This window comes from Pavona decussata, unplaced genomic scaffold, assembly GCF_977016875.1.
Source record: "Pavona decussata unplaced genomic scaffold, jaPavDecu1.1 SCAFFOLD_95, whole genome shotgun sequence".
NCBI classification, from domain to species: Eukaryota; Metazoa; Cnidaria; class Anthozoa; order Scleractinia; family Agariciidae; genus Pavona; species Pavona decussata.
In genome coordinates this window covers 1,292,309-1,316,055 of record NW_028145512.1, presented here as the reverse complement: position 1 = coordinate 1,316,055, position 23,747 = coordinate 1,292,309, and the positions used below count along the sequence as shown (strand labels likewise).

General features: G+C 37.0%; 2 protein-coding genes across 3 annotated transcripts; both read right to left on the bottom strand.

The window, feature by feature from the left end:
* Positions 1-893: 893 nt before the first annotated feature.
* Positions 894-11,314, bottom strand: LOC146473026 (uncharacterized). Of its 2 annotated transcripts, XM_085118761.1 has the most exons (11): positions 11,082-11,301; positions 10,481-10,970; positions 7,167-7,244; positions 5,658-5,773; positions 5,196-5,294; positions 4,951-4,998; positions 3,756-3,814; positions 3,523-3,591; positions 3,265-3,364; positions 2,821-2,944; positions 894-2,297 (listed from the first exon to the last, which is right to left on the bottom strand). In XM_085118761.1, the coding sequence occupies exons 1-11, from the start codon at positions 11,211-11,213 to the stop codon at positions 2,074-2,076; spliced, it is 1,539 nt and encodes a 512-aa protein (XP_084974887.1). In that variant the 5' UTR covers positions 11,214-11,301; the 3' UTR covers positions 894-2,073. The 2 variants fall into 2 exon arrangements, with proteins under 2 accessions (XP_084974887.1, XP_084974886.1); XM_085118760.1 differs by lacking the exon at positions 7,167-7,244 and having other exon boundaries at positions 11,082-11,314.
* A 3,293-nt stretch (positions 11,315-14,607) lies between these two features.
* Positions 14,608-22,968, bottom strand: LOC146473025 (uncharacterized). The gene is made up of 9 exons (XM_085118922.1): positions 22,813-22,968; positions 21,312-21,470; positions 19,259-19,330; positions 18,407-18,430; positions 18,000-18,103; positions 17,606-17,631; positions 16,902-17,150; positions 15,552-16,117; positions 14,608-14,966 (listed from the first exon to the last, which is right to left on the bottom strand). Exons 1-9 carry the CDS (start codon positions 22,926-22,928, stop codon positions 14,864-14,866), a joined length of 1,419 nt encoding a protein of 472 aa, XP_084975048.1. The 5' UTR covers positions 22,929-22,968; the 3' UTR covers positions 14,608-14,863.
* Between the last annotated feature and the right edge of the window lie 779 nt (positions 22,969-23,747).

Genomic DNA, 23,747 nt, shown 5'->3' with positions numbered 1-23,747 from the left:
ACTGAGAACACAAACATAACTAAACAGTCAATCATTCGCTCACTGTTTTGTTATCATCACGCCGTTTGAATGTTTCAAAGATTTAAGAATTTGTGCGAAAAAAATTGCTTGACCCTTAACATTTTCCGTACTTTTTCAAAAAATTTAAACCATCATGAAAACTCACTCTTGACCTTGGGGGGCCTTAAAATGAGGAATTTTTGACACCAATTATGCCATGCCCCGTTTCCACTACCACTCGTTACCTTGGGCCAGATTTCATCAAACAAGAAATAAATGCTTGAGATACATCTTAACTGAGATAGGCTTCGTGAATCTCAAGTCAGTCTGATGCAGCCGTACAGCGCTGAAAGTGTACAGTACCCACCACAACCACAACCAAGGATTTCCTCAGTGTCCGCCCCACTGGTCCCCGCCCCCCGCCCCCAGCAGTACCTTGGACAAGGGAAGTACGGCCAGGCCCTGACTCGGCAGGAAAAGAAGACCTTAGCAAGAGCTACTGAAATCCCAAGACAATTCGGGGTTACCTCGCATTTTCAGAGATAATTGAGCTTCAAGTTGGCAAAAAATGCCGTACAGTTTTAAACAGTTTGTTCTTGAATTTGCGGTAATGAAAATCAAAAAAATGTAGCTGCTTTTGATTAAGCACCGCCCGTTTCCCGGACCATCTTGAAGCGCGCAGAACGTATGTGCAGTGGCAAAAAGAGGCCACCGGGATCGTTCTTACGTGCTTTTCTTTTGTGCCGATGCTGGATGAAATGACGACAGATTGATTGTAAACAGGAGCCATAATCGGCGATGGCTCCTGTTCTAAATTTCTCCCAAGCAGAGCAGAAGGTGCGACAAAAAAAAAAGCCAACAAACCCAAACAACAACCAGCTAATCCTCACAGCTGTCTTATACATGTTTTTATTTCTGGTTCTCTCCTTCCTCTACGATACACAGTTCAGGAGTACTTTGTAATATTGTTATTTGAGGAACATCCCCCTTGGTAACAAGAGCTACTTCGCCCGTTAAAATATATAATTAACTTAACTCTGTACCGACATTGCCCCATTCAAAGGACATTTTTTATTCGTATTGTAAAGCCACTTTTGAAAAGCAGCATTCAGAATTCAAAAACATTACTGAATTTATATTCATACAAAACCATTAAAATTAGTGTTGCCACCCCATTGTGCTTGTAAAAATGACTGCCTTAAAACAGTTGTAAAGTTCTGTATTGCTTGCGCATCCCGTGAATTTTTGTACAGTTTATTTACAAAAATGGTTTCTATCACTTCGTCATTTTAGTAACAAAACCAAGAGACAACTAATGCTACCATGTAATCGTAAGTTTGCCTTTCAGCTCTAAAAATATTACGTTATGAAAGCTGCCCACTTTCTTGTTTACAAATACGGTGTACTATGTATTATGTATGGTTTACTGTTATGGATTGTTCTCATTGTCGCTCCACGCATGCGCTATATCAGCTAACTCAGATGCCAAAAATAATTAGTCTAAAATATTATAATTTATGTAATTTGTTTGGCACCAAATGAATTAGCCACTGCTTTAATGTCTGACAACTCCTTGTCAAACAAATGCTATTGTTGTTCAACATCAAATGCCTCACTAATACACTCACAGAAAGAACTTCTGCACTACATGCAGACTCTTCTGTAAGGTGCAGCACATGTGTGGATCGGCATATGAAATTGGTCATGGTTAAATACCTGGTGAATAAATGTATGACTGGGTTTCCATTGCAATTCCAATAAGTTATAATTAGTGAATATGTAACAAGGTAAATGTGCTCGATGAGTGGACATATTTATACATTATGATGAAGTAATGTAACTGTTTTGCTAGGCATCAATCACCAGTCACTATTTAGGGAGAAGAGTCCCTAACAGGCAGAGAAACCAGACTCAAGAAAGTGACGGAAATCAAGCCTACTGTTTTGGTGGAATCCACTTTCTCTTAGGCCTACAAAAATATGTTTCCTATAAAAACATTATCCCTACTAAAATACCCTTTTGTCATAATTCTATTCTTGTTAATATTGACTACATGTATGCCAGAGAATTCTCTTATGCGGCTGATGCAACTAACTGACTGTCATTCTTCCTTGTTTCCACAGCAACTGTCCCCAAGGAGATGGTGTTGTTTACTTCACTTTCCACAGCTAAGCTCTTTGCTGGTGAGGATGGCATCAGCTGGTCAACTACATCAAAGATGCTGCTTGAAGGAGCATACTCAATGAACTCTTCAGAATCCAGGTCATCAACCACTGATAACAAAACTCTGGAGCGGACTGGAAAAAAATGGATAAACAGAAACAAATGAATTAGGATTTATTTCTTGACAGGTTTCAGGAATGGTGTTTTTTTAGAGAGGGGGTGGAGGAATTTGAAGAAAAAATTTTTTTCTAAATTTTTAGAAACTACTGAATGAAACTAAATGACACTCGAAATTAGAGAACAAGTTTTTAGAACTACAAGCAGAAAGTATTTTAATTGAGGAGCTGGGGACATTTAGGGGCTACAACGCTGAATTTTATGTTGATATTTCAATTGGTTTTGATAAAAAATATGACAAAATTCCACAACAAAATGGGGAAAGGTTTCTTGAATCAACCATCATAGATCACAGTCAATAATAGTAAGACAAAGCCCAAAATTCAACATTTACAGATGTTTTCATCTTCTCACAAATGGACCCCTTTTTCCCGGGTCTACTCCCTTATAATCCTATCATTTGCATAAGGACATGACAGCTGTTCGGTATTCATGCTGGTGTTTGTACAATGTGCATAACATTCCAATTTTGGTTCTCACCAGAGGGCGTGCTGTAATCAACTCCTCCTTTACTTGGTGAGGCACTTAACGACGGGAGACTGATGCCTGTTGTTGAAAGAGGACTCCAGCTCCCAAGGAACACAGCAAAGCAAAGCACCACAACCTGCAACATTCAACAAAATAACAGGTTGTTAACAACAGAAAGGATATCACAAAAACTCTAACTAGCTTCAGGTACACCCCACACTACATGTGTACTTGTTGGAGGCAGAACTCCATGTCATAGCTTTTCTTTTATCTTTGAATGCTAACCATCAGCCTGCAAATCCCTTTCAGGCTGGATTTCACCTTCTCTCAAAAGCTAACACTCTCACAATCAGAAAAGGAGGCTGCCCACAAAAGGAGCTTCCTGTCAAGAATTACACTGTGTTTTGAATACAGTCTTTGTTCAAAACAAACTGTGCGCTGAAGTCTAATGCTCACCATTAAGCAGGTACTTGTTTGTGTTGATCTTGCAGTAACTGCACGGGGAACTTTAGCTGCTATAAGAGACTGAAGTTTTTGAAGTTGACCTATAAGTGAACTAGGAGAGGAAAAGTGGGAATAATTATATCAAAATTCAAGCAACCACTTTTAAAATCAGCAACTTAAGAGTTCAATAAAAATGACACTTATTAAGATTATGCACATTTTCAACACAACAACCACTGAAAAGTGAGTAAAAAGTTGGCAGTAACTTACCGGTTTGTCGTTTCTAATGTATCCACTTTTTTGCGAAGTTCTAAATTCTCACTTGCACAATTTTCTACTCTGTGAAAATAAAAGAAAGGGGACTTGTCACAACTGAATTGAACAGTTTAGATTTTTTATAAAGTGCACAGTAAAAATAATCTAGTTATCTCACATTTGGAAGAATGGCTTGGGAAGAAAATGACAAAAAGCAACAAAATATGACATGACTTGTACATGCTTACCTCTTTTCTAACGTTTCCATGTATTCTTTCTTTTTACGTCTACTTTCTTGTGCAGAAATCTATGTAGAATGATCAGTGTATGTTACATTACTATTAACCAAGCCAACAACAACAGACTGCGCCTTATAACAATTTGTGAAAAAACTGGATGATGCAGTTTAGACAAAAAATTCACAAATTGGACACTTTGCAGCCAGTCTTAAATTGATAGCATAAAGGTTCATTAGATTTAAGGGGATTGGTTTCTAAAGGGAATGTGATGCTGTATCATTGGGAGAGTGGAAACAATTATTTGGTTTTATCAACAGTTGATAAGGTAATTTGGTCATCATAAAGGGATAATTCAAGTGCTGGCGTTTTGAGTGTCATCACAGTGATTAAGGTTACCTGGTACCTTCAGAGGTGTCTTCAGAGGTGTCTCGCGTCCAAGCGATGTAGCGCATCCGGTTTAAACTGTAGATACCTGAACCCTTCTATCAAATTAAAGCTTATAGAGCTGGCTATCCAACTAAACCAAGAATTTTGAAATAAAATGAATTGCCAAATTTGTAGCGCTGTTTTCTCAAATAAATTTTTTTCACTTGGAGGAGCCACTTCAAAGAGCTAAAACTCAAAAGGAATTTGTTCGTTTGCCTTCAAATTTGGACAGTAGCTAGTTTAACATATAAACAACAAAAACGTGTCTGCGAATTTTTTCTTTCGAAATAATTTTTCTCCGAGAGTGATTTTTGTACGATTACTCCACATTTTTTTCATCCTATTTCGAAAATGCTCTATAACTTTTCACTGCGATTGATTATGGCAAAACGCAGACAAGTTATTTTGGCACTTTGGGTCCAGAAACTGAGGAGCAAATTAAATAAGCAAAAAACAAAATTCACTTTGACTTGTAGCTTTAAAAAGGTGATTCGGACGCTCGCAATTAGAGGTCGTGAAAAATTCGACAATTTATTTTATTTCAAAATTCTTGGTATAGTTTGATAGTCAGCTCTATAAGCTTTAATTTGATATAGGGGTTTAGGTATCTACAGTTTAAACTGGACGCGCTACATCGCTTAAACGCGAGACACCTTTGCAGGTATCGGGTAACCTTAACACTCCAAAACTTCAGCACTCAAATATTTTTGTGGTGGCCAAATTACCTTAAGGTTCATTCTTTTACTTGCACACTGTAACAACACCAAAAATACCATACCTTGTTTTTTATTTTGCGTCTAACTTTTTTTAGGGCTCTTTCTTCAACCTAAAACAAAACAGATATAGCACATGTAAGAAGAAGTTAAAATTTCTAAGACTGATTGGTATCCAGTTCTAATTAAACAGTTAGTATGCTGGGCTTCAAATCTACAGAAACCACCAACCCAAACCCAATTATGGTTTAGCTTGGGGTGGGGAGGTGCTGCACAAAATACTACTGATTTTTTTAACATGTCTAATAACCTTTGTTAAAGGAAGACCTGTCGGTACTGGTAAGCCTTCTGCTATAAGAGTTCTTCTTTCCTCTTCTGTTAAATAGAATGGCTGCTTTTCTTGGGGATGCTACAAACAAGAAAGGCAAGACATTTAATTATATAAACACAGTATATTACATACAAAAACAAAATGTTCTCTCTCTGGTAAAACACATGCATTCCCTAGGCCTACAGTTACATGAAGGGCATTAATTAATCTCAAATGGAAGTGCTTCAGCCCTCTCAAAATGTTTTGCAGTATTTGGCAACACAACAGGAAGTGGCAGGCAGAAAGAACCAAGTCCAAAGTGCTCTTGGGGAAAATTAGAGTGAACTAACTGGCAAATTATCTTAAATATGCAACAAAACCACAAGCTGGCAGCCCTTTTAAAAGGGGATGAATACTCTAAAGAAATAAACAGTGTATTAACATGCACAAGTAACCTTGTACCTGTATAACGGGTGGTGTTGTTTCTCCTGTGCTTGATCCAGACATATCATTGTCTTCTAACATGTGTGGTGGGGTTGTAGCCGAGGAAGGGGGCGAGTGAGAACCAGAATCATAACCTGAAAGGAAAATAAACCATGACAACCTGGACAACACAAATACACTGTAAAAATACAAGTACATCTCCCCTTGTCAGTTCTTTTGGTAGCTAAGACCATCTAAAAACTAGTGCGGAACAAGAATTTTGGCTGTTGTCTTGCTCCTTTTGGAAAATTTAACACCTTTCTGAATCACCTTTAAGTCTATTTTTCATGCACAACCTTCCATTTGAAAGAGTGATTTCATCCACAAGCAATAAGTCGTTTTTTTAAAATGAATAGTTTCCCACAAGGCCTTACTTTCAAGTAATAGCTTAGAAAGAAACCCAGAAATAGTTTAATGGTAAATACAAAAAACGGGAAAAACCCCAGCGATGTTCGTTTTCTAATTAAACAAGTCTTGGTTAACAGAAAATTACCTTCATTTAGAATTTTTTAAGATAATTCTCTGTGTAAAAATACTAAGAAAATTCACACGCCCTCGCTTTTGTATCTTAGAACTGAAACAAAACGTGGTAGCACATGGCAAGTTTCCTCCTGTGATAACATCAGGGGAAATTAAAAACCAAATTGAGAAACATCAAATGAAAAAAAGTTGAAATAACTTCATTTTTGTTTCATTTTTATTTCAATAAAATACACAAGAAATGAATTAAGGGAAATCAAAAAGAACTTTATGAATACTTGTAAATGAAAACAAAAGACATTAACCCCCCCCCCCCCCCAAAAAAAAAAAAGAAAAAAAAAAAGAAAGGGTAATTAAAACTCTAAAATGGGAAAAAAATGGAGAACTTGTTTGTGTCAACAACAGCACAAACTTGAGCGACAACAACACAATAGATTTTAAAATAAATAACAGGAAACAATTTTTCATAATGTTTACATATGTATTTTAAAGAAATAGTATTTTGTGTTCAAAGACATTTTCTTTCCTGTATCACTATAGAAATTGTCCAAAAGGCCAAATCTCAAGTTTACTCATTGCTTTTGTTGAAAATATTTCATTATTGTCTCTTCTGCAATTGTAACTGTTTAGTTTTTAAATTCAACATTTATTGTTCAACATTTAATTGTTAACAACTAAAAAAGCATTTAATTAGCATTATTATAAAACAGATTTTTCAGCACCTGCTTAATTAAACATTTTTTTAGGAGCATACAAAAGCCAAGCAGAAAGTGATTCTCTTCACAAGTAATCTTGTAGTTTGTTTTGTTTTTTTGGTACAAGTTGTTCAATTCTTTTGAAGTTATGTAAAAGGTAATTCTAAATGCACATGCAAGATTCCACAAATTAATCTTCTTCTCTACTTTATTAAAATACTTTCCCTACTCGGATTCTTTTCTGCTTGGCCTTTAATCCACTCTTTATCAAGGGGAGATATGTTTAAAGGTTCAAATGTTTATGGATGCTTACTGTAAGGTCTACATGCTCTGAGTGTTGCGTATTCTGATTGGATTGGCAGCGCGGGATAAAAATACCCATCACCAGAAGCTGAGTAAACAAAAGGAGGGGGAATAATGAGTGGAGAATTTATAGAATCAAATAAACATGTAGGTATATGCACTATCACATGGCTCACTCATGACAAGCAACTGCAAAGCTTCCTAACCTTGCACAGTTGTTGCATAGCAGCCCATAACAAAATTATAGTTATGTCAGGTTACATGTAAGGTCTTTTAAGTCTTTCTTTTTGATATCATTTATTTATTTGCACAAAAAGGTTTTTCATGTCTTAAAAAATATGGATGCCGCAGAATAACTTTCAAAATTACAATGATTACAAGAACAAAAACATGACCAAAAACAAAAGTACAACAAAAATTGCACTAGAAAGGAAGAGAAATTCACAGGTTCTCGAAAAGTTTCAGAGCAGCTGGCTAGGAACTAGAAGGAAGCGATTCGGTGAACAAGAGGTTATATAGGTTTATTAAACACAAACATTTTCACTAAAAAGGAGACGGCTCAAAATCCAACAAGTTCTGGGTTTTTCTGCCAGCTGCCGAAATTTTGATAAGAACCCTAGGTGTTAATATTTATTGTTTATTTAAGTTTGATTTCTACACCAAAGTCAATGATGGTGAAATAGTCTGGAAAGCAAATTCAAGCACCCGTGAGTTGCTTGTTGATATGAGAGTTTCTGTTCTTGGACAAGTGTTTTTAAAATGTGAACACTTTTTACTGTCATTAGTAATACACATTGTATAAAGTTATTCTTAATATAAGTTACAGAAATTCAAATGTAACAATCATTATGTTGTAACTTGACAATGACAAAAGTTTCTGTTGAAACATGTTTTACAATCTTAAAAAAATTACTGTTTTATTGAAAGTCAGCGATGGGATTCTCGTCCATCAGAGGGTTTCTCTATACATTTCTTCCATTTCTTCCATAGTTTCACCTCTGATTCGTCGGTAACCATTTAAACATGGGGTAGAAAGAGAACAAATAGAGAAACACTTCTTGCCTAAGAATATGCCCAGGACTTGAACAATCAAATCTAATAATAGTGTGCACTAGCCAGGATTATTATATTGTAGCTAATGTATCTTCACACCCAAACAGAGATTTTGCCTTGAGTGATTTTACTGGCAAAACGTTTTCATCTGTTGGAACACAAATCCTTTATTCACAAAAAGAAAAATACTTAGAGGTGTCAGTTAGCCTGACATGTTCTTGACATCCTGGACTATACCTTAATTTGGAAAAATCAATCAATGAACTGAAATACAAATAATCAGAAGAAATATTCTATTGCTGAATTACAAAGTAGTTCAGTATGGAGAGTCTCTGATCTTCACTCAGGTATTGTTTTTGCAGGAAATGATGCAATAACACAGATGGTTTGTTATCTTTTGGAGGGTAAAGTGTAAAGAGGCTTTACTGATTATTTATCATCAACCTTTTACCAAGGAAACAGTATTCACAAGAAGTATGTCTGCAGATTTACATGTGTATATGGTTCTTTATAAACTACTGTACTAGATTTGTGGGAATGTTTTGAAGACATTTTCATTGGAAGCTACACTGTACATGCAATGTACACTATACTCCCAAAACAACTAAATGAAAAATACAGGAATATCATTGATGTGAAAGCTAGTTCATAAACATATAAGATCTGTAGAGGTTCTTGAATCAGGATTCCACTAACGATGCTTATGTATAAAATCGCGATTTACAATGCACTTTGTTTGGGGGTTATTTTTCAGTTCATCTACACTTTTGTAACATAAAAGGTAACATTGAGATATTATAAAAAATAAACACCCACTCAAAGAGAATTTAGAGTTGTTCAGTAAAAGATTGCTCTTTTTTTAAGTGTTTTAAGCTGGCCTGGTACTCAGTTTTTAATTATGATAATTATTTAGTTTTAAGTTAACAAATTAATACCAGAGAGGTTGAGAAAGTTGTTTGAAAGGTAAATTATCCTCAACATGTAACTTCGACAGAAATTTTAAAAACCAGTGTGGTAAATTTCATCCCTTAACACAAATATAATCATAGTGATAGACTACTGCCTACAAAATGTGTTGATAAATAATAAAATTTGTACATTTGGAATCTCAACTAATTTTTAATTAAGTTGAAAATTTTTAAATCCATTTAGAAATACCACTCCCCTCTACTAAGTCAGCTGGAGCAATCTTCCAGGGAAAGTTTAATAGGGCATAAATTAAAGAAAGCGAAATGTTTTGAATTTACGACGATCTCAAAATTGTCAGATATTGTTGCTACAACGCAAGTTTAAACAGCTGGTAAAATATTAAGAGTTCAGTTCAAAATTATCTTAGGACACATGGTGTTCAGAACATTCAATCACTGCATAATATTATGGCACAACGAGCACAAAGAAAAAGAAGACCTTGGAGACTGAAAAACAGAATTGTCTAGGGACAGCAAGAATTTTTTTCGAGATTCAAAGTCATTATATATAACAACTCTCAAAGAAAACTTGAGTTTTATTTTTATATTTTGTTTTTTTACTTTATTTCTTCGCTTTTGGTTCTTCATATACTTTTTGAACAAATCAATAGTGTATTCCTTAATTCTCGGCGCAAAGAAGGTTTCGCAATTGGGCTTTCACAAATATTGTTCCCATGGAATTTTAAGCTAGCGTAAAAAATGATTCACGCTTTTTGCGGGGGATAAATAAAATTCTGTCCCCTCTTTAGCTTTCTAGTACCGTCTGTAAAAATATCTAGATAAGAGTGATTTGTAAGTTGTATCAAAACAGGATGCCCTTGTTATTAGGAATTCTCTAAATACCATAAATTTGATACTTCCTGATATGAGCAAAAGCCCTTGCTACCGGTACAAAGATCGCTTTTCGCGACAAGACATATCATAAACGCTTTGAAATGTCGCTTCACTTTACCTGTTACGTCTCTCATGTTTTAGAAATTTATTCCCAGATTTGTTTGTCCGTTTTGTCTTTTAAATGCGCAGGAAACGACAAAAGATATTTCTTTTTTTTCTAATTTAAGATCGATTTCCGGTAATTTCCTTTCCCTCCTCGTAACAGTCACACAAACTCTCAGCCATGTGAGAAACAAAGAGCTCAGTATTTACCAACACGGGATGAAAATTTAATGCCTTCCTCATGGTTTAAAACCCATTCGTTGTTTTTATATAAATTTAAGCCTTAAGCTATTTAGAAGGGAAGCTTAAATAAAGCCAATAACGACAGAGTCTTGAACCGGAAAATATTTCGTGACCTGAAACTTACCTGACTCGCTATCAAGACGGTCTGAATCGTTCTCGGAATGCGGCGATTCCGGTGAACCTTTTTGTCCATCATTCTGTTCGAACAGTTTTAAGTTCGTCGGTTCTAACCGATTGCTTATCGGCGGTGCAAAGCTTTCTTGAGGTTCAAACATAGGGTCTTTGCCGAATATATGTGGTTTTACGTCGGTTTCTAGTGAATGTGGTGACTCCAGAGAATCCGGAGAAAGAGGTTTGTAGTCTGGAGTGTGAGGAGCCGATGGCGTTGAGCAATACAACGATTCGTTGGAGCATTCCTCTGGGAAACTAGGCATACTATCCACATTAAGGCCATTCAAGCTCAAGTAATGCGATTTTGCAAACGAGGTGTATGGTAAACTGCTTGAAGTGTATTCTGGCAAACTGTTGTAGCTCAAAGTTGTATCAGCACAAGAAGGAACTTCGTCGAAAAAACCTGAAAGCCAGTCCACTGGAACTTCATCATTGCTCTGATGCTGTAATACAAAAATATGAAATTTCCTTTAAGCTCAAAAATATTTCTGCCAATACTAAATGACTTGCAAAATTTTTTTACTACGACTGTTAATGAATGAAACTGCACTCACCAGTGAATGAAAGTTTGTGTTGTGAAAGTCATCCGACATCATGTTGTCGAACAGGCCAGATTCGGACGAAAATGGCTCGTCAAAGCCTGGTTCCTTCTTCACTATACTTAAATCTAAAGAGGAATGCTCCATGGCGAGGGATAAAGTAAAAGGAGAGGAGAGAAACCAACGGACTACCGTCCGAACGAAATCATAGAATTTTTGTGACCGTCTTTGTTCGCTTGACCAAAGAAGTATCAGTGGGTGTGAAATAATTACCACACTCAACCAATCAGAGTGCTTCTTCCAAGACAATAAAAGCCTTATTTGGACAATTAAAAATATATTATCATAATTAACCAAACATAGTTTCGTCTCACAGGTGATTTCTTGAACTTGCTGGTATGTCCTGTGAAGTGACTGTAAAGAAAAACGCTTTCCATTGGTTGTTCAATTCTGTAAATATTCAATCATTTAACAATTGCTCCTCTGATAAATGGGATAGACAAAAACATTGTTCAAATGAAGGGACTGTAGCTAGGAGACCCTTCAGAGAGTAAAATTACACAATAACAAGCCTGTAAAATCACTGTTGCTTCCGCTTGCTGTGAGATTTGAAAACTCACATCTGAAAAACTTAAAATCAAGAGGAAAAAATATTTCTCAAGAAAACCGCTCAGAACGAACTTAATTCACACTTTTTACTGGGTGGATATATTTTAATTATTTGTCCTAATTATCAGTTGTTATGAGCGAACCTTCATTGCCGATATTGCGTGCTTATTGGTTCATATTTTCTCTCTGCGGTGACAAAGACAGGAGGCAGATATATCGCGGGAGATATATATATATATATATATATGTATATTGAAGCGGTCAGTTGAAAAGCACGTGGTAGCAATTTGAATGGTTGTGTATGTTGTAAAAACTGACCTTCGGACTATCAAAACAGATCATCTCCACGGAATGAGTGGCTATGATAAAAGATGTGGTTTCAAATGAAAATCATCGTGAAAATATCGGCTAGAATCTTCGAAACAAAAGAATATTACTTGAATGTCGTCCAATATTCAGTGCAAAGAAATAAACAACCAAGTGTCGGAATATATTACAGGAATTTCAATAAATTTCGCTTGAAGTTGCTTCAGGTAACCAAGGGAGTCAACCAAGGTGGGCAATTTTTAATAATAAGACGGAAAATTAAGGCGCAGTCAGCGGAAATGGGGGAATAGCACGCAGTTCTAATAAAACCATTTTTAAGACAGTTTCGAATGATCCACTCTGTTTGTTGTTTGGGGTATAAATATACTGTTGGTGCCACAAAGGGAAATCCCAAAACTGTTTTGAAAGCATCTCCAGTGGCTTCCAATGCTGTGTGCTGGAGTCCTATTACATGGAGATTTTTTAGCCCACTTAGGTTTGGAGGAGGGGAGGAGTGGGTTGAGGCGGACATTAAGGTCAGTCTTGATCGTGTTTAAATCCTTCCAATAATGGCAGTGTCCTTGCACATTTAAAAAAGTTTCGCAACCATCCTAGGTTGAAAATACCAACTCAGTCTGAATTAACTGGGCTGGAACTTTCATCTCGAACTAAGTGCCATAAAAATTCACAGAGAGAGGGAGAGAGAAGGTGTGTGTGTGGGTGCCGTCAAGCCGTATGCGCGTTGTAGTGTCAGATTACAATAAAAAGGTATAGACTCTAGGTACGATTTTTATTGTAAGAACATCGTGATTCATCAGCCCACACAAAGTTACACAAAACTTGCTCTCGCTTAGGACCCAGTCCTGCTGGGCTGGTCCGAGCTCATTCATTGTCATTTCTAAGGGAATTCGATGTATCTCGCCAAGCTCAGAGAATATACTGAAATACGTGGTTTTATCTTCGCGTTTATCTCGCACAGTATACTCCCGGCAAACCGTTCAATAGAGGAAACAAAAGTTTGTTCGACAGAGAGGGAGTTCAAGATGGCCTGATTAAATAACTCGAAGCCTCAAGTGCTAATTATATAAGTGTAATCACAAAACCATTCAATGACGTTGGCCTGACTAGCAATTAATTTTCAAAGGTAATTTTATCATTCCTGACCCACGTGAAAGTTTTGACTAGTTATTTTTAGTTTCATAAAAGCTAGAGTTTTTTATCTCTCTCGTTCTCTCCGGAGCCAATAAATACTGACCTTTTCCTTTATCTTTATGGTGAAACAATTAAACATGCTTTTAAAAACGGTGTGGCATGATTGCAAATGTTCAATGCTAGTTACCCTCAGTTTCGTAGATCACAAAGGAGAATTTCCGGCTCATTCACGGACAAAAGTGAATTAAATCAATATACCGAGTCTGCTCATACCGCGTGCATCACCGCCTTCCAAGTTTGTAATTATTTAAACTTTTAAGATTTACCTAGCTGTGTTTTTATTTTTAAATACAAATTATGCAGTTGTCAACTTGTCAACCAAGTTACGACGCTCCATTTCTGTGCACTGAACAAAAATAATCAATTGTGCTAAAATAACAAACTACACAACCACGGAAAAAATCCGCTTTACTAGGCAGTTTTTAAATTGGTTGTAGTCTGGGAAATAAGAAAGCAGTGATTACTCAGTTCGCGACATTCATGCAAAGAGATTTATCCGACTGGGTTGGAGACAGTAAACCCATCTATCATTGCTTCATTTTTCCGGTTTGTTCCTTAGGATTTTTTACCGACAGTTGGTGGGTCAGCAGGTTAATGATTCCTGATAGAACTGTCAACTTATTGTGGTTTCAAACAATTCTTAAAGTTGGCATAAAAGTGAACAAAATCGCTGTTTTCAATTCTACTATTATTATTATATTCCTCGTGGGATTGAGTACGTCATACGATGAACGCAAATCGTTTCCTGGTTATGCTGAATACTGAATCAGATATCCCTCCCACTCAAACACGCCCGATTATTCATTTTGCTGTATGTTTGTAGAATCGGTGTTATTCAGTGGATTTCCGACAGCAAAATGTCATCGTCAAACGCATGTATAAACAAAATCAACGTGCGTTATCATAAATTCATCTGGATGGAAAAATTATTGTATAAAGAGAGAAATCACAACGAATATTCAACACAGCCATGCAGCTAACCAGTTCCTGAAGTCGTGTTCTATGTTACAAACTAGAAAAGAAAATTAATTAAAAAGGTAGAAATTCGGCAACTAAAATAATAAATTAAACGGTATTATGAGTGCAATACCCAATCAAAAGTCAAACATGCTGCGGTTTTTGTCTCGTCGTTCATCAGTATAAACTGCATAAAGGAACTGACAAAGCCGAAAGTAAGCCCAAATAAAACGTTTTTTTTTTTTATATCCTTTCGTTGCACTGTCAAATCGTAACATTATAGTGGTCAGTGGCGGAGGATCCGCTTCACGTAAGTAGGGGACCTGTTTTCGAACGTTCGACTGCACCATGGGTGGGGAGTGGGGGAGTTCCCATAGATGATGGCTAGATCGGCCACTGGCAACATGTGACGACATATATGAATGCATACACACAAGATGGTACTACATAGAAAGAGGTATAAAACAACTTTATTTTTACATAATGTACATCTGGTAGTAAGTTGACTGCTGCTGCATGTTCCTAAGGGTGAGCGAATTATACGCACGACGCTTATTCAACAAAATACAATGCGACTTTTTTCGAAATTTGCTTCGAAAGGTTTTTCTCCAGCCGGCAAAACTCGATTTCACAAAGAACATGTATTGTGAGATGTTGACGTGTTTTGTCCAAAATAAGAGGTGATCTCTCTAGTGTCTCTTCATGAACTAGCGTCACCTCAGAGCGCATGCGTGGATTCCCCAGAAGAAATGTTGTCTTCCAGTGATGGTTGAATCCCGCAGGTCGGGAATGACGTCAGAGTGAATTTGATGGTATCTAAACGAAAAGAAAAATCTTTTAAAAGATTTTTAGTAAAACAACATCTAAGAATGGAATCTATTTAACGCCATTTGACACCATCGTACGAACGGCGTGTTTAGTTTAGTAAAACCAGTAACTGTGAGAGTGATGTATTTTTTTCAGTTAGTGACACAGGCATACTCGCAAAAAGAAAACCAGAGTTCTTCTTTCAGGAGTCGAACCTACGACTTTCTGATTACTAGTTCGGATGCTCTACCACTGAGCTACAGGAGACTCGTGGGAGCTAAGGCCATTAAACTTAGCCTGCGAGCAAGCTCTCTTGGGGGTGGGGGGCGGAAGGCTAATTAAACTAGATTCCAGTAACTGTTTGGAAGGACCACCGCGACAACAGAAAAGTACCGGATCCTGTAGTAAAGGATCTAATCAGTAACAAATTGTAGAACAAATGACCCAAAAAAGATCAAGGCTGATTTCACAGTCAGGGACTATATTTAGCCTATCACGAGAAAATTAATTTAATTTTAACCATTTCAGATTTTTCTTGAGGACTGATTTATAGCATCAGGAAAAATTTTATTGACTATTTTGTGACCCCATTACCTTTTGTGTGCTTCAGTTTTGAAACGCACTCCCAGCATGCCAGTGGCGCAATACTTATTTGCTCCTAGTGTCTTCTGGTATTGTGCTGCTGTCTTTTCTTGTGGAATCATGGGAAGCCTTACATAGTCAACTCCAGCTAAATGCTTTACTGGGACAAGACCAACACGAAGACGACTCATTTCGTTTAAGTTCTTGTGTTCTAGATTGGTAAACTTCACATATTTTGAATTTCTAAGTTCTAAAGTGTCTGAGTTATATGCTGTTAGAACAGGAATGTATTTGCTGGTAATTTTAACGCTATTTTCATAGTTAGTTTTTCCAGTGGAGTTACGTTTTGGCAAGCTGTATTTCTCCGCAACCCTTTTGGCGTTTTCCGTGGCGTCTTGATCTTGTAAACGATTTCTCCTTGCAAAGTCCTGCACAGTGTAAGTGGGCAGCGGTATCTTGGGGTAATTCAGTGGAGTTTTGCGCATGTTATTGAGTCCAACTGGCCAAATGGGCCACACCGCTGAGTCCTCATCTGCGAGGTTCTTTACGTTCTTAGCTTCGTCCTTTACGAGGTCTTCCTGAAACAGTAAAATATCAAGGTGTTTTTGAAGCTTAATTTACTTGGTAGTCAGTTCAACATATTTCAAAAGTTTAGTTTGAGTCAAAGTTTAAGGGTGTCACAAATTAGAGTCAAGGCGTCGTGGTAGTGTTGATTATGCTTGAATTTGACTTAAAATCTTTTGAACCTTGAAGAGTGGCATACAAAAGAAATCGCTGTAAACGTGGTGAGAATGAAGACTACAAACGCAAAAAATAGAATCCTAAAATACGATGAGTTACATGCCTAGGCATGCAACTCGTGTAGCTCCTCATGTTGATGAGGAGCTACTGGACTACGTGTAGTCCGTTACGTTTTCTTAAGGGGGTAAGGCAAACAAAAGGTTAAGGTGGTTCTGAACCGGCTTTCCTGCAAAAAGTGGTTTCTGAACATACTGATTACAGTTCCTAATTAAAAATGGGGGACACTGAGGTCCTTTTTGAGTTATAACTACTTAAAGCTAAAATTAGGGGTGTTTTAACACGTTAAGCTGTTGGTATAGTAACCCATTTTGTAAACAAAAACGGACCATAACTTGTTTACCAAATTATTAAGCATTTGTTTTATACCATTATTGTAGTATCAACTGATAAAGACTGGTACCAATAATTCATCAAATTATAATTGCTGGGAAGTCAGTTGGAAACCGTTGCTAGTCTGCCTGCTTGTCAGAAATTGGGAGAGAAAATTCGAGTTTCTTTTTCTATAATTAAACAATTCTTAAGGTAAAATACAGAAAAACTGAATGAAAGTTCATTGCTTACTTCCGCCTCTTCATCATCGTCTTCACCTGAGTCGATTTTCTTGATTTCGTCCAGGTCATTCACCTCCCAGTTTTCAAGTATACATGACTCAGTGTCTTCTTTGTTTAATTTCGTAAGCTTGTCCACCAAGTCTTCTTCCACTTGAACTGGACTGCGTCTTGTTTCCTTTGTGGTGTCTTGGTAAACTGAGGTGCGATAAATTTTGTTTGATAGTTGCTCCAGCGCTTCTTTTGTTGCGGAAGATAGTTTCTAAGGAAAAGCAAAGATCAGTCAAGTCAGCGAGGTCCTTTCTGTTACAGTATACTGAGATTGTTGAAACTTACAGCTCAGAACAGGTAGCTATATCAAAGCAAAAGTAAAGGATCACTCCGATTTAATTGTTAACCACAAGTTAAGTATAAAATTCTGACTCGGTGCATCAGTATTTTGATTCCTTTAAGGGTTTGAATTCGACATTCGGACATCGTGTGGACGATGATTATAATCAAGTTACGTGGTACAAAGCTCCATATACAGATTTTCAGGAAAAATTTCTCCTTGACTCTAAAATCACTGCATCATTAATGCCGTGGGAATACGTCTGGTTGATCGTCTCTTTTTAGAAGTCTGTTTAATCGCCCTTCGCTTCATATTAACGCTCACCATTCATTCATAAATGCGAAAGTCATAATTATCTTTAAAATACCCCAAGATAACCAACTCACCTGTTTAAGTTTTTGCCGACAAGGAACTAAAATAAGAATAAAACCTTGAGGTTAAAAACTGATCTCAGTCTACAGTCACTGAGATTTTACAGCCAACTCAGTTACTTTACAACTTGCTGAAACTGGACTGAAATCGACAAAGCAATCCCCTCTATATATTATATATTAGATATATTAGCACTTGGCTGTATACGAAATCAGGCGCGGCGCACACTGTACACCAGTTCTGCCATCTCTGTAGTGTTACCTTTGTGGGTGCAAACGGTTAATTTTTTTTGACCAGAATGTTGGTAAGTAGCTAAGAATATCTGCTAGGCTATTTTATACTTATTTGGATAGATTTGATCTCAAGTATAATTTATGTCTCACTCATCTCGTAGTTTTATTATCTCACCATTGAATTTCGTGCGCTCAGGATCAAATCTTGGGAAAACATCAAATCGACAAATATGTGACGTGTAGGCATGCCCAGGCCATGGCTCGTCTAATTTCTCATGCCTGTAAAATAAAATAACAGTTTAAGTATAAACAAAGCGAGTTGTTAAATTCAACGCATTTTGTTGGAAATAGAGAAATTGAAAAAAAAGGTCATTATTGAATTACGTCGGACACAATTTCTGTTTTTCTTGGCTATGATAAAAATGTTTATCCTACGGTCATGAACATTGGATATATCAATATTAAAATACCATATTTGCGATTTACAGCCTTTATTTTGTATGTTTTCAAGTCACGGTATGTTAAGTGTATGCACGTGTTGCGGATCCATAAATTAGTATTCAGGAACCTGGGGGTACTTACTGGGTATTCAAGGAAGACGGTAATCTGCAAGTGAAAAGAAGTATATTTTCGTTAAATGACTGACTATAAAAAATTCTGGAATCTGATTGGTTATGAGTAGCCATGATTTCTGTTATAAGTGTGCGTAAACACTCAAATTACTGTAAAAACTGCATGCAGAACGATATCCAAGGGAAGGAATCGTGTTCAAGATAGCGAGGTTCGCAAAATAATTAATTAACGAGTACTAAATTGCTGTATAACGCAATATCTAAGGAAAAAGTCTTCGAGATAACAAGCGGTTTATGATAGAGCAGAATTTGGGATAACTTCAGTTTATCATTCAAGAAGCAATAATTGTATTTTTTCTTTTTCTAAACAAGCGAAGCATAGTGCTCCTGTTAACCCCATCCACAATCCAGAATATAACCGTCTGCCAGTAACATACCATATACACTAAAAATAAACGGTTATTAAGTTTGTTGTCCTTAAATATTTTCACTGGAAGCTGCTCGCGTAGAATGTTGACTTCTTAGTTTGTTCCAGTTGTAACGATTATAGGGAATATCTTCTTCAGATTTGCCCCAATTTTAATAGTAAGAGCATATTGCGTCACTTGACTCATTAAGGACGGTGCCTCCTAGTAAAGAAGTATTTTTGCATGGTTTTTTACTTTATGCGAAAGCGGGTCTTAGGAAGGGCTACTGAAACGGATGAAGAAATCGGCGGTAAGCACGCATTTTTCAGAGATAACTAAGCAGCAATAACTCTAAAAATCTTTAAAATACATGAAAATACATGGCATTTTTTTCCAAATTGAGGCTTAATTCTCTTTGGAAATCGTCATAAGCAAGGAATGATAACAGTACTTACAGCTGATCATTGGTCCTGCAGGCGCTGAGGGACAGTGATGTTACAGCGTAGGGTTGACTACAAGCGTTACCGCTAGAAAAGATGAAAAGACACTTAACAGTTATGCCTCGAAATCTTGTGTTCATCGGCTCACGTGACTTCTCTACTCTCCTAGGATACGAGCTGTTAGCCTACTAATGAGAGACCAATCAGAGCGTGGGCCGCTTGCTCATGCCATAAGGGGCTCTTTGTTCTGTAAATAAACCGCTCTAAACCCATCAGGTGGCTAGGGTATTGGAGGTTAATGCTCAGGGCTAAAAGACTGTCTGAAAACTGGACGGTTGGTCGAGAAGTGAAGCTTCTAGGGCAACTGTACAATCGTGTGGGCAATCTTCTAGCCAAGGGCATTATCATCTGTAGTACACATGCAAGTCAGGCAGTTGTTTATTTCATTTATGACCATCCAAATGATATTAAAGAGCGCAATTTTTGTACTGAGAGACAACAACCTGTGGTGGTACGGTGTGATTGCAGGTAAACAAGTGCAAGTTGATTAGATTTAAATAGTTAAGACCTGGAAATGTCTTTCTGGCAGTTCTTTATAGCGTCCGATTGGCTACCCCTCCAATAAGAGTGCATAGTAATTAATTGCTGAGTTATCAATAATGAATAACAACTACAGATTAGGGTGATAGCTGCTTTCGCTTCACCTGATTGGAACGAAGGTGTTGTCTGCAGGGGCAGTCTACCAGGACATTACTACACGGATATGAACTGAGAGTGTTTTTGGGTGTGAATCATTCGACTGGAAGAGATAGTACTTTAAGCTGTGACTTATTGGTAATTTTTAATGAGTGCCATTGCGGTCATTTCACTTGTTTGTGCAGAATGATTCAGACTCAAATCAACTACAAAGTGACGTTGCAAAGAGAAAGAGCCGTCAACGACATAAAATAACATGTTAATGTTTTAAACGAAGTATTGAAGAAATCTTATAACTTATGAAATACTTTTCACTCCAAGTCACTTTTAAAATCATTTTATTTTCGCTTTGAAGTATTTCATTTTGAATCGAAACAAATTTAAAAACACTACAGTTTCCCTAAACTTCTTATTGTTCTAACCCATTCTCTCGTTTTGACGTCACTTACATGTCTAAGAATAAACGTGACCGCAGTGGCTCTTTTGCTAGAGAATCATTATCTATTGAATTAACTATTGATTCTACAGGGGACATCCTTCAGATATCATGAGACGGAGAGAAAATATACATCACTTGTACGGTAATGCGGGGGAATCGACGAGAATGAATTGGAACATTTTGTAACCTTGGATCCAGGGGAGCAAACATGCTGCTTAGAAAGAAAGATTTCAACGAAAGAAGAGCGGGATGGTGACTTTAACGAGAAAAATAGGCGACAAGGCGAGATCTGAGAAGCCTACTGGGGACCCTGTTTACTAGCTTATCCTGAGTTCCTTACATGGCCTTTTCTTCTGAATGATGATCAAAATATTATGTCTCTTAAGTTATTAAATATATATCAACTGAACTTATTTTTCACAGCTCTATTCATGTACTCTTATTTTCATGATAGCTTACCAATGTTCTACAAAGACTATTTCACAACAAATGATAAAATTCATACGTACAATACACGATCAGCATCAAATATACACATTACTTATAAACGGACAAATATGGTAAATTTTCTCTTAAGTACAGAGGAGCAGTCGTATGGAACAGCTTACCGGCTGTTCTAAAGGAATCAAAATCATATAGAACTTTTAAAAAATCACTGAAATTGTATATTCAAAACCAATTATCTTAAGTTAATATCAGAAACAATAATAAGATACATGCATAAGCTTGGACAATCTTGTTAATTTAATGATAAGTATTCCATCCTTTTCTTGACGCCCACTACTATGTAATAACTAATTACGGGGGATCTTTACAAAAGCCCAACAGAGCTTGCTTAAGATCTCCTTGCCTCTTAAAATAAATGAGTTTTGTGAAAACGTAATAATACATGATGTAAAGGACGTAAGGCAAAATAAAAAAGAGAATTCTTACTAGTTATTCACGCCACTGGAGTAATGTCTGTGGCTGCGACTTTTAACGATGTCTGTAACGACAGCGGGGCCCTGGGGAAAGACAGGCAGCTTTCCTATACCTCCATATTTGGTGTCTTCCGTACCCCATCCCGTCACATTATTTGGCCTTTGGAAGACCCTGTAAAAGTACATATAGTTATAATAGCGTGTGTCTTGGAAACCTTCGGTTTACAGTACTGATAGGTGACCCTATAGGTGCAAAGAACTCCATATAGAAATGAACCGGCTAAGAATCCAAGTCATCCGAACCTTTTACTTCAAAATTCACATGTCTTATTATAGCACAGGCCGCCCAAGCTCAAGATCATCTTGCGTAATAGCGGTCAGGGCGCAAACATAAGAGTTTGTATGGGAATACTTACGATCAGGTTAAGGAGGTAAAAATATTGGACATTTCTTAATAAAAATGACATGCCTTGCTTCTAAGGTGTATTGCCTATTGTCTGTTTGTTATTTTGTGCTGATTTGAGGCCATTTTAGCGAGTTATCACTTGCAACTTTATCTCTCGGTGTTGTGAAAGGCAAATTGTTTATAATGAATCTATTTCCCGACCGCTCGCAATGTGATTTTTCTCACAACACCAAGTCTTCCTAAGAGCTTTAGGAAAAGTGAAGACTAGTTTTAAATGTTTTGCAGTACACTACTACGAAGAAGTTCCAGCAATGCTGTCGCCATCGTTCTGACACAGCCTTTTCAAACAAAATTACTGGCTAGGAACAGGGGAAAGACCCGTTTTTCTTCCCAGGAGGTCAAATTTAAGTTGCAAGTACTAACCATGTCGCCCTTTACTCCCAATCATGTATAATGTTTCGATAGTCACAAGATATCGCTAGTACCTTCTACAGGAAGACGATGTGCACGCGGCCGATTAGGCTGCGAAAGCAGTCGCTTTTTGCTGCTCTTGTTTAACACGTAGCAAAAGACATCTGCTCTTACAGGCTAATGGCTCATGTGGATAAGACGTATTGGCAAATAATTTATCTAAAGTAATATTGTACTTATATCAAGCAGTTTGATTAAATTTTACTTTACTTGTTTGTTGTAAATACATCTGACTGCAGCAATGTAAGGCTTGAGTCCTGTTCAAGCCTGGATATTTTTTGTTTTCGCAACTGCTTAGTTGCGTTCAAAATTATACAAATGCGGTGGTCTATCACGTTTTTAAATTGTAAGAAACTAAGTATCTATATTGAGTTTGTCACGAGCATAGGACTAGAAAAACCTCTGATAAGCTTAGCTTCTGAGTACAAATTTTAAAAACGATAAGTCGAACCTATAACCCGCTTGCAGGTCTGTTGTAGCTCTAGCTGCTAAGCAGCAGAAAGACAAACACAAACAATAATAATAATAATAATAATAATAATAATAACAACAATATGTGCGACATTTTAAGAGGTTGTAGATATCTGCGCGCGCTCCAGTTCACGGAGTCTTTTCTGTACGTTCTAATTAAACTTACCCCAAAGAAGAAAAAGTGGTTCGTCTTGGAACTGATGGTGTGAGAAGATCTGAAGATAAAAAGGTAGGAGAAATTTGTACCTCGCTGCTCCCTGAATTATAACATGGCATGTTCATTTATGATCATTGAGAAAAAACTAATAAAAAATTAAATCATGATGACATCACAGAGCCTGATGAAAGTGATTATAATTAAAACTAGTAGTAATCGAAGATTATAGTGCGTCGACTAAGGCCCCTAGGCTTCTAACTGGGTTGCATAAATCATGTTAAGATTGCAGGAACCTGTAAATTAAATTGTTATAAAATAAATATCAAAAGGTGTCAAAAATGCTTTTAAAAAACATAGACGTTTCTTCAGTGTGGACATGTCATGCATCTCTGAGGAACTTTTCTTTCACCGTTCATTATAAAAACGTCACAATAGCATCTTGACGTCCCGCGCGCGTTTCGTACCGTTCCTCGTGGTTTCGCTGCGAGAAGTACAAAACGAAAAGTACAAGACAAGGTAAGATCCTTTTCTTTCTGAAATATCCGCCGCATCCTTGGTAGGATGCCCTATGAACACCTGGGACAGGTAGCATAAAACGTTTCTAACGGCTGTTGACAATTGTCCCCAGACAATAACCTAATGTTTTGCAACTATACTTACAGGTTCCTGTAATCTTAACATGATTTATGCAACCCAGTTAGAAGCCTAGGGGCCTAAGTCGACGCACTATAATCTTCGATTACTACTAGTTAATATCTATTTTTATATCAATCCCATCCGATATACAATCCTATCCGATATACAACCTTTTTTCTCGATTACTCGCGCTTAGGAACATTTACAGCGGTGGGCTGCTGCCGCTGAACATTTACAGCGGTAGGCACTGGGTACGAAACGCGCTGGGCATAATGGGCTGTCATATTCATTATGCTATTGTGACGGTG

Coding starts and splice junctions, on each gene's coding strand:
- LOC146473026 (XM_085118761.1), bottom strand. CDS start 11,213: ATGGAGCATTCCTCTTTAGATTTAAGTATAGTGAAGAAGGAACCAGGC. Junction 7,245..10,480: donor CCGTCTTGATAGCGAGTCAG/GTAAGTTTCAGG, acceptor TTGTTTACTCAG/CTTCTGGTGATGGGTATTTT. Junction 3,815..4,950: donor GACGCAAAATAAAAAACAAG/GTATGGTATTTT, acceptor CATTCTACATAG/ATTTCTGCACAAGAAAGTAG.
- LOC146473025 (XM_085118922.1), bottom strand. CDS start 22,928: ATGAACATGCCATGTTATAATTCAGGGAGCAGCGAGGTACAAATTTCT. Junction 21,471..22,812: donor ACCACTTTTTCTTCTTTGGG/GTAAGTTTAATT, acceptor GTACTTTTACAG/GGTCTTCCAAAGGCCAAATA. Junction 16,118..16,901: donor ACGATGATGAAGAGGCGGAA/GTAAGCAATGAA, acceptor TTACTGTTTCAG/GAAGACCTCGTAAAGGACGA.